The 10,740-nt window shown below is 36.2% G+C and overlaps 4 protein-coding genes across 4 annotated transcripts; 1 reads left to right on the forward strand and 3 right to left on the reverse strand.

Annotated features, from left to right (window-relative positions):
- Positions 1-1,817: 1,817 nt before the first annotated feature.
- BDBG_17692 (uncharacterized protein) lies at positions 1,818-2,901 on the reverse strand (the record flags this gene model as incomplete). Its single annotated transcript, XM_031725350.1, has 3 exons — positions 1,818-2,188; positions 2,257-2,628; positions 2,703-2,901. 3 exons carry the CDS (start codon positions 2,899-2,901, stop codon positions 1,818-1,820), a joined length of 942 nt encoding a protein of 313 aa, XP_031580451.1.
- Positions 2,902-2,961: 60 nt separating this feature from the next.
- On the reverse strand, positions 2,962-3,207 carry BDBG_17693 (uncharacterized protein; the record flags this gene model as incomplete). Its single annotated transcript, XM_031725351.1, has 1 exon — positions 2,962-3,207. One exon carries the CDS (start codon positions 3,205-3,207, stop codon positions 2,962-2,964), a length of 246 nt encoding a protein of 81 aa, XP_031580452.1.
- A 44-nt stretch (positions 3,208-3,251) lies between these two features.
- On the forward strand, positions 3,252-6,391 carry BDBG_07912 (uncharacterized protein). The gene is made up of 2 exons (XM_031723310.1): positions 3,252-3,278; positions 3,531-6,391. The coding sequence occupies exon 2, from the start codon at positions 4,551-4,553 to the stop codon at positions 5,697-5,699; it is 1,149 nt and encodes a 382-aa protein (XP_031580453.1). The 5' UTR covers positions 3,252-3,278; positions 3,531-4,550; the 3' UTR covers positions 5,700-6,391.
- BDBG_07913 (uncharacterized protein) lies at positions 3,388-6,391 on the reverse strand. The gene is made up of 3 exons (XM_002621649.2): positions 6,025-6,391; positions 4,269-5,975; positions 3,388-4,193 (listed from the first exon to the last, which is right to left on the reverse strand). The coding sequence occupies exons 1-2, from the start codon at positions 6,196-6,198 to the stop codon at positions 5,760-5,762; spliced, it is 390 nt and encodes a 129-aa protein (XP_002621695.1). The 5' UTR covers positions 6,199-6,391; the 3' UTR covers positions 3,388-4,193; positions 4,269-5,759.
- Positions 6,392-10,740: the final 4,349 nt, after the last annotated feature.

Genomic DNA, 10,740 nt, shown 5'->3' on the forward strand with positions numbered 1-10,740 from the left:
TAATTTCTTATTGAAGCAGCAGTCAGAGTAGTGATAATATTTAAGTTATCTCAAGCTGATTTAGTTATTAATCATCAGTCATCTTCTACTTTAACTATAAGTACTGTCATCACACATATCAGTAATTATACAAAAAAAGCAAAGTTTATATAATATATGAAGAGACAGCTGAATATATATATTAATTTATACTATATTAAGCAGATTAAAGAATATACAGTATTCAATAACTGTAATATTCTGATAAAAGAGAATAAGTATTAAGACTATAAGAATCTAGTGCAGTGAATAAATTATTAAGATATAAAAAAGATACTACTCTTATAGAAGAGTTTTCACTGAACTTTATAACTAGTATTAAGAGATTTCTTTGACAGCTCTGATATATATCTGATACAGAAGATTCAAGATTTATATACAGTTTATTCAGCACTGTTCAATAATCTACTGAGAATGAATGAAGAAGCTGAAGATAAGAATGATAATTCACTGAACTACTCTATTAAGTTAGAGTTAATAAAAGATTATATCACTCTGAAGATTTTTAATTATCTATTATTAAGCAAGATATCAGAGAAAGTCAGTATATAATTTATAAATCTCTTTAAGCTTGAATTATTTTATTCATTTCTTAATAAGCTATAAGAATTCTATAATACTGATTAAAATAAGTTCTCAGTTTTGAAACCAGGTCACTGTTCAATACTTTTCTATAATAAATTAACATTCTCAGTTCAGTATATCTATTCAATCAATTAATTAATTAATTAGTTATTAACTTACTAATATATAAATCAGAGATTATATTCACTGAATCTCTCTTATAAAAGAAGATATCATTCAATATCAGAGAGCAGAGCTTGACTGAATTATAATTATATTTATTTATAAAATGAAAGAAATTAAGTGAATTTTCTTTACACTTATTTCTCTACATTATATCATGTATGATCATCTACTGAATCTGCTGATTTTATAAGAGAATTCTGATAATTACACTATTATCAGACTGTCAGCAGTTTGAAAGACAGTATTATATAACATTTCAATACAGAATAGTGATGAAAATGATAATTATTTAATATATAAGTCTCAAGTAACAAGATATTTACATTACAATTGAGATATCTCATTTCTTTAGATAGATAGTTGATCTGAGATCAGGTAACTAGCTTAATAGTATATTGATTTCACTGATAGAATAGTATACAGTGTCTTATAATATCTTAGTAGTATTCTGATAATGATATCTGTCAATTACACAGTTACTGAGTAATGTTATAATAGTGTTAGAAAGTTCTGCACTGTCTCAACATTATCTTGACATTTAATATTCAGTGATGTGTCACTGAATATAATGATGGAACATGTGTTACGATCGGCGACACGTGACACGGGTGGAATGGTGGATCCACGGTGTAATCACCGTAAATTAACCCTACGTTCTTCCCGTATGGATATTACATATGAGATCACGTGTAGGCGGAGCGGTCGCTACGGCAACGCCACTAGGGCGGATGCTACACAATTAATGCTCGACGTTGCCAGATCACGTGAACGCTAGGCCCTATTAGACACCAAGACCCACCCTTCATCGGAGGCAAAGACTCACCAAAGAGATAGAACAACTGAGTCTGAAGAAAAGCCCATCCCTAAGCCTCTACCAACCGGCCGAGGCGCGGCAATACAACCCCTAAACGACCACTGAAACGAGCAACCCCGCAGCACAATGGACACAACGAGCGCGAAGTAATGGGCGGCATGTAGGCTGATGAGACGGGTGCGTGAAACGATTGGCCAATGCAGGCAAACCATACTCAGGACCTCAAGGAATTAGATCTACACTTGATGAAAGTAGCTCCTACCCCTATGTGATCCAATCCCGCGGCATAGCGTTTTAGCTCACGCATTTCTGTTTCGCTGGAAGGGGAGTTTGGAGGCGTCGGTGGCATGGTGGGTTCCGAATCGGAATCATTCTGGTGTCGCTGAAGAGATGACTCTGATCCAGACTTATATGTTAATGCCCCGTCTTCTCCCTTCAGAGACCACTTCATTTCCGCCTTTGTCTCTCGACTGCTGGATTTGTTCAAATGTCTCCTTTTCGCCTTCTCATATTCCACAGCCACAAGTGCCAATCCCAGGTCGGGGTCTGAGGTCATTGCAGCCGGGGATGGAGGGCTGTGATATACTAGTGACAGGGTTAGCTTTCTGCCAGAATAAGCCTAGGGTTGACAAAGGGAATATGGACGTACTCACCTGCTATACTGGATGGCTCTTCCATTCTCGGTGCCTTCTCTCGTGAAGGGGATGAATCGACAAGCGCATGGATGGTGGAACGTTTTCCTTGAAGGCTCTGCTGTTTGTTCTCTCCTATTTCCCTTACGGGTGCATCACAATAATACGGAGACGGTGGTATAGGGCTAGTAGGCGGCGGTTGAAGAGATGCCTCTGAGTCAGGGGCGGATTTCGATACCTCGACCTTCTTCCTCATTTCCTCTTTCTTTCGAAGCCTGTAGTTTCTGGATGCGATGCTGCCTTTAAAACGTTTCTGGTCGGCTTTTTTGGAAGCGGACTCATAGTCGACGAATTCGATAGGTATCATGGCCGGAGACGGTGAGATCTGATGATCTAGTGGCGAAGGTTAGGACCTTGTGATCTGAGCTGTCCCAGGAGCTAACAAAGAGAAATATTGGTGTACGCACCTTGAGTGTTCCGCTGTTTGGTCTCTCCCGTTTTGTGAGGTACAGGTGCACCATCTGGATGCAATCCACCACCTGGTGACATTGCAGGGCGGTATGGCAAGTCTGCAGGCCGGGGGGACTGGTCTCGGCTCAACACCATTGAGTTGACGACATTGCTATCTGCCTTCTGCGGATCTGAAGCTGCTCGGTGTTCTGACATTGGTACCTACTTTCGCTAAGAGGTTAGCCGGGCGGGGACAAAGCTAGGGGGGGAGTTCAATTAACTGGCAACCAAATTCCGCAGAGATAAAGGGAACCGAGTGAGGAAGAGTTTGCTTATCGGGTTACTTGCCTGATGCTCTTGTTTGCCGTGACACGTATCGAGGCTTTGGCGGAGGTTGAGGTTTAGGGACTCCTGTTGTGTCGTAAGCGCCTCTACCCATTCCGACGAGGAGTGGAAGGGGGGGCATTTGGTATGATGGCTCGGAGGGAGTGGGTGCTTCTTTATTCGTTTTCGAGGAGCCATAGCGACGGACCAAGGAGTCCATGAATACAGATTGTCTGTACCTCCGTCGATGTAGCAAATCTTGCCAGTCAGTTAGTATTACTCTCACAGATATAATCGGGCGGTAGTTGTTTCTATTTATGATTGTCTGTATGATATGTTCGACAAACCAAGGAGTTTTGTTTCTGTGTAAGGAGTCGGGTTTACATGATCTTTCACCAATCTTACACTTACAATTGATCTTACATTACATTTACAAATCTTACGCATGGCAATTTTTTCTTTTTTTTCTCTCATTATTACACGTTACAGAGTCTTACACTAATCCTATGTTGATCTTCCAGTGAAGCAATTCTATCGCACAAAGTCTTGCGCAGAAGTCTATAACTCGAAGCAGTTTCTCATTCTGGCGCCCGTTGAAAGGAAAGATGTCGCAATTCCACAATGAATTTGATAGCTTTCCAGTCAGCCCACTGACAACATGCCCAATTCATTCATCAACGTATCCCGTTTCTCCGATGATGGCTTTGATGATGATGGCTTGCATGCTGGTTGTTGGAGTCGGATTAGGACCACACTTTCATCTTTCATACTCATTCTAAAGGGGTTTTTTTTTTATTGTTGGGAATGGATCAAAGCAACTACCTCAACCCCGAAGCTAACACTCTCTTCTGGAATACCGACATCTACAAACTTAGAACTTCCTCAGCGCCCAAGCTTTCACCATAAAGAAGAACCCTTGCTATGGGACCACGGGCTGCAATCGACTAATGACTCGACTTCCCCATGGTCTTTGCCAGGAATGCTGCCAACCTCAGACTTAGGGCTTCCTCAGTGCCCAAGTCCTGTTTATCGCCGAAATAAGCACTCACCATGGAGTATGGGGCTACAATCGACCGATTTCTCGGCGTCTCGGGCCATGTCAATGCTTGGCACGCTGCCACCTGCAAACTTACCACTTCCCCAGCACCGAGACTCTATTTATCGCGATGAGGTGTACGAGGGCACTGTTCATTTGCCACATGTATAAGCATATCTTCTATCAGTTTATCGCCCTACACCATCATGCTATATATGCTCACCCATTGTTTGTTTTACACAGCGACAGCGCTCGGGGATCCAAATTGATATCTCTCGGACCCTCGGGTTCGATTTTGTCGAGGTGCATAGCGATGTGAAGGTGGTGCATTAGCGTGTGGGGGCGCGTGACGGGATGGGGAAGTGGGTACAACTATCCAATTTGGCTTAGCCGGCTATGAAGTTCCAACTTCTTAAGCTATTTGTTGTCGCAGCCCCAAACACTTTCTTTTAGGATCATTTATCTATCGTTTTGGAATTCTCAATCTGTCAAACTAGCTTTCACAATGGAGCAAGTCAATAATCCGGACCATGGTACCTGTTCATACCTTCTCATGCGACAGTATAATGAGTATGTTTGCCTTACCCACAAAGTCTCTGGACTAGAGCAGGCTTTTTCTAAGCTGCAGCGGGATTTCTCCAAGCTCATGGGAGTTGTCTCTCGGCAAGCAAGCTCTCATGGTGAATTGAAGACGCTCGATACATATGAGGCAGACAACGCGCATAACACTCACAAGCACGACGCTGAACACGGCATAAATCAAGAAATGCCCGATACGCATGAGATCAACAACTCGCACGGTACACACAACACTAACGACACTGAGACGCAGCAGACAACAGCCGCCCGGAGGAATCCAATTGTGATGGGCGGACACAGCGATGCCTCCGAGATCATGGGGGTTATCTCTCGGCTGGCAAGCTCTGTCGGAGAACCAGATGGCAGGATGCACAATGCAAACCTAGAGACGGTCGACACGCTTGAGACAGACAACAAAGATGACGCGAATGGCACACATGACGCTGATGAGATACAACAGACAGCAGCTGCTCAGGGAAAGTCAATCATCGGACGCAGCAAACAACCCCAGCGAAATCTTCACAGTCGTCGCAATCGTCCGAAGAAACAAAATTGCAAGAGCTGTAACCAGGTACTCAAGGCAAAGGGAATGCATCAGCACTATCTGGACATGCACGGAGGACACCTTTGCATGCAATGTGACGAAGTATTTCAAACAAAGGATGACCTTAAAGATCATACCAAAAAGCAGCACTATGAAGTCTGCCAAATATGCAATAAGAACTTCACAAACCGTTCAAACCTTCTCCGACATCGCCGACAACAACATCCAAACCATCGAAGTCAAGCTACAACTTCGGCAGCTACGCAATTTAGTGACTACCATAACTCCACAGCGGCAGAACAACATCCACGATCGCTTCCACCACAACCGACCGCCGCTTCATTGATGCAAACCGTGGAACAAGATGGGCTGGGCGGAACAGATGACCCTTTGTTAGGCATGTTGACTGATGTTAGAAGCTTGCCCTTGGGTCCTCACTGCGAAGACATGGAGGTATGGGATCTCGAAGGTTTGGAGGAATATATGCCTGTGTTTAGGCAGGCTGACAGCTCAGTTGAACTATTTGCATAACATGATCTCCTAGACTATATCACAAGCTTTGAATTGACAAGAGTACTCGGAGACCTGCATTCATCGGAAGCAAAGTAGGTAAACCGCATCAGAAACCCAAGGCGCCCATGGTAGTTTATACGCATAGCCGAATTTCAATTCACTCCTTGGTAACTCCTGGTCCCTCGCAATGTCCACTCGTCGGCCGTCATCAAGTGGAACTCGTATGGCGATCACCGGTCCAGTGCCTATGAAGCCCTCATTGTCGCGTCGATAGAGCTTAATGTACCGCGGAGCCTATCTTTCAAGTTAGAAAGTACTAGAGTTGTGGACAGGCAGATCTTACCTCCAGTTTTAGATGCTTTCCAATTTTCTGGACATGTGCAGGATTCACATTCATTGTCACGATTGAGAGTGCTGTGTGGGGTCTCCTTCGTATTTCATATTCGGGAATTTTGACAAGTTCTTCCAGCTCTGCCTTGCTGTCGTCGTCCAGAAGCACTGGTTCAGGGATTTCCATTGTCTCAAACAAAATAAGGCGATCCGGAGTAGGATATTCGTTGTTGGTTTGGTTGGAACACGTCTTGCCGCGACGTTGTGATGGCGATGAGGAAATTTTGGGTTTGGAGGGGTTTGGCCCCACTGTAAGGTTGCTAGGGCTTAGCCTTAGAGCATGTTGGCCGCTACGGCCGCTGCGGCTAACTTGAGTCACCACTCAATGAACTCATCCACTCAATGAACTTCAAAAAGCACTCTATAGAGCTGTTAATTTTCAACCATAGCATACCATAATAAGATATTAATATTATTTATTAAAGATTAAAATTATATGCAGAATACATATATATGATTAATTCAGAGAATAATTGCTTTGCTTAATAATTTATCTGAAATATAAAACTTATGATTTTAAAATAATTAAATCAGATTGAAGTGTAGAAGATATCAGAAGAAAAATATTATTTAATTTCATTAAAGAGATCTATATATAATATTTATTATTACTTTCAGAAAATTATATAAAGCTTTTATAATATTTTAAACTTATTATTAATTTTTTTACAAGTTTTTATAAAAGTTTTTATAAATATCTGTTTAATTAATTATGTTTTATAATATTTAACAGTATATTTTTTCTTCTCTTTTTATAGCTAAAGCTTTTATTTATTTTATTATTATTTTTTTATAAAATATTTAACTATAGCTACAGTTTTGATTTTCTCACAGTATTAAATATTATTTAAATATTTTTTTTATATTATTTCTTTTATTTTATTTTCTCTTATCATTTAAAGCAATTTGAAAATTTATATTTTTTATTAAAAAAATCTCTCTGTTCAGAGTAATATTTTTATTATTATTATTATTATTCTTTAATTATAGATGTATACAGTCAGAGACTATAATATCTATCTGAGAATCTTTAATTCTCAGAGTTTTTCTTATATCTATAGAGTTAACTATTATACATTTATCAATTTCAGATATATAAAATCAGAAAATTTCAGCTCAGAATATAAAAACTATTTATAAATTACAGTATTTCAACACCTTCTGATACTTTGAAATTATTTAAAAATATCATGACAAAGAAAAAGAGAATAAAGTGTTAAAGATAGATATTTACAGAATAAAATCTCTGCAGTTTACATCTTAAGCTATATACATATTTTAATACTCTATATAATCAACTGCTGTCTCTGTTCTCTCAGACCTGCTTCAGAGATTATTATTCTCTCTAAAGAGCTATCACTCAGCTAGCTTCTATAACTAGCTTACTCATAAGTGAGATTCTCACTAAGAATAATATCAGAGCTATTCAATTCTAGTTAAGTCTCTAATCTTCTAACTGTCAATCTCAGTATTTCAGCCTATTAATTAACTGTCACAGTCTTACTTATACTAATTATCTATTAAGAGTATCTAGATCTTATCTCATCTAAATTCTTGCTAGACTCAGAGTGTTCTAATCAGATAGTTTTTAAATATCAATTTCTCAGAAGTGAGTGTCTAGAGTGAGAGAGATAAGACCTAATTAATTAAGCTTAATAATAATTCACTATTCTGCAGATACTTTAAATCTTAATCACTCTAGTACTAATCTAACTTAAAGTATCTGAGAAGCTATTAATTTTAAGATCAGTGAGAATTAGTATCTGAGAATCTCTGAAATAAATATCTTAAGCTTGATGATAATTTATTATAGTACACTCAAGAGTCTCTGATACTGTTTTATAACTTAACAGTGAAAGCTGTGATTAAGATGACTCTTGCAGGGTTCAAACCTGCCCTCTCTTAGCATTCATTCCCGGGGGGGAAGGCTGCTAATTGAGACTTTATAATAGTGTAGTTAATCACTACATCACCAGACCAGAGTAATATTTTTCTTAATATAGAGAAGTTTTTTAATATTAACTGAAAATTAATAATAATATTAATTTATTTATTATATTAAATTTTATAAAACTTATATTAATTTAAATATACACTACTGAAGTAGTTTTAAAAGTATAAGTAAATACAATTAAATTTTTTTAAAAATATAAGTAAAATTTATAAAATATATATTATATCAGATTCTCTCTCTATAGACTGATTAGTTTTATCTCAGTAAGATATTCACTGATTACTCAGTGAATACTTATTATATATAAAAGACTATATAATAACTAAATCTTAATATATAACTAACTACTCTATTATATTATCTTTATCAGATTATATCTCTTCTTATATATAAGAATCTACTATATTTTTAACAATTAAATTCTTACACTTTATACTTAAATTAAAGATCTAATTATATTCTGAAATACTATATTAGTAATTCTGCAGTTACTTATTATAATGTAAGAATAAGTTCTTACAAATGATTATTCAGATATTCACAGCTTGATATAATATATACTAATAGCTACTAGAAGTATTTACAGTAGAAAGATAAATATTGTAAGAGGCCTACACTGAATAAATCGGTATAATAAATAGATCTTATATAACAAAGTGAAAAACATTAAAAGAAGGAAAAGAAAGAGAAAGTATGAGAATCAACAATCAAAGTAAATATTTATATGTGTATATAATGATGTATGCAGTGAAGCTTCAGAGCAGAAGAATTTATACATGTTCATAGCAGTCAAGAATTGATGATTGAGAATGACTGAGAATCAGAGTATATATATTTAAGAATGAAGTGATAGAAATCTGTGAAGTGTAATAGAATAGTCTATATAATTGATCAGGCACAGTCTGTTACATTAGCCTCTCTCTTCTCATCGGTCAAGAGCCGCAGTCTCAGATAACACAGAACTCAGAGTTCAGATCAAATGATTGTAGCTGACTCATTTCACAAGATATTATCAGCTGTGACTGCAGAGTCTCTCATTGAGAATATCTTCAATTTCTCACTCAAGTTTATTATCTTCTTCTATGATCTCTGGCAGCTGTCAGTCAGAAGTCAGTTGTGAAGAGAATGAATTGATAACAGTGTGACAGAGTAGACTTGTATGAAATACATTATAAATCTCTGATGAAGTATTAAGATAATAGTTGTAACTGTCTAGAACTTCTATCACTATGTATTTTATATAATGATAATTTAATATATAGAATGAGTGTGTAGTCTATATATTCTTGAGATTTAATTACATAAGATCTTCTATTTTATACTGTTCTGCAGAATCTTATCAGATATTAGCTTGATTTTCTTAATCTTGTTTAGTACTTATTATGAAGGCTTCTGCTCAGTTGCAGATATCTCAGAGCTTTATTACTATATTATCAGTGATCTGAATCAGACTGTGAGAGTTCAGTGTGAACTGTATGATCTCTAGAAGATCTAATATCTTTATATAATAACTATATATAAGAAAGAATGAGCTTATATCTGTTAAAACAGCATCTCAGTCATTGATAGTAATCTCTGTATATAGAAGAAGTTTATATTAATTATCTTATAAGTAATTACAAAACTTATAAAGATAATTCTTTACAGTCTAAATTATCTATTCTGATACATTATCAGTCTCAGAGTAATAGACAGTTGATAAATAATATATAATCTTGAGAACTTGACAGATTCTTATTCAGAGAGTGCTTATGAATTAATAGCTCTGATTCAATACTATAGATCTCAGTAATTCATGCATCTAATAGAATAGACTCTGTAGAAAAGCTTCAGTGACTTATTCAGTATTTATTTTATTACAAGATTTCAATATTATATCTTTACTTAATTGATTCATAATGATCAGAATGTTTCTATATTTCTTACTCTCAGAAAGATTAACAGTAAAGTCAATTATCACATTTTATCAGATTCTATCAGAGACATTGAGTGATTTTAACAGACTTGTTCTACAGTTCTTTCACAAGATGATGAAGAAATAATAATTATAGTTTCAGATAAAGTGTCTGATACTGTTTAATATCTTAGATTAGTAGAATTCTCAAGAGATCATCTGATACAGTTATTTATAACTCAGATATTCAGTTATATATAAGTGATACATCTCTTGTATTATTTGAGTATATAAGAATTTAGAGTAAGAGACTCAGTGTTATTCACAGAATTGCAGAATATTATTATTATCAACTGAATATTCTGAGATATTAGTCTTTATATGTAATTCTGAAGAGAATTGAGATGCTTCTTATTGTACTGTTTCAGTGAGAGTCTAAAGAAGTTCATCAGTCTGAGCTGCTATATATCACAGTTTATTCAATGTAAAAGAAGTGAGAATATCAGTGTTAGTATTAGTTTAAAGAGAGAGTGTTCTAATCAGAGAAGTGTATATAGTGTCATGAGTTATTCTATCTTGATTAACTAATATCTTCAGATCTAAGAGCTGATGCTCTCAGTTCATTCAATGAGTGTCTATTATATTAAAAGGCATATCTTGCTCTTGTTATAAGAGAGCATCTGTCATTGAGTTCTGACTGTCAGATCAGTAGTGTATTATAAAATAAAAGTGACTTAAAAACTCAGATTATTATATCTATTATTCAGTGAGTTGACAGATTATTATAAAGTACTTAAGATTCTTATAATCTGTGATTATCT

The sequence above is a fragment of the Blastomyces gilchristii genome, assembly GCF_000003855.2.
Source record: "Blastomyces gilchristii SLH14081 genomic scaffold supercont1.21, whole genome shotgun sequence".
NCBI lineage: Eukaryota > Fungi > Ascomycota > Eurotiomycetes > Onygenales > Ajellomycetaceae > Blastomyces > Blastomyces gilchristii.

Coding starts and splice junctions, on each gene's coding strand:
- BDBG_07912 (XM_031723310.1), top strand. CDS start 4,551: ATGGAGCAAGTCAATAATCCGGACCATGGTACCTGTTCATACCTTCTC.
- BDBG_07913 (XM_002621649.2), bottom strand. CDS start 6,198: ATGGAAATCCCTGAACCAGTGCTTCTGGACGACGACAGCAAGGCAGAG. Junction 5,976..6,024: donor GAAAGCATCTAAAACTGGAG/GTAAGATCTGCC, acceptor CTTGAAAGATAG/GCTCCGCGGTACATTAAGCT.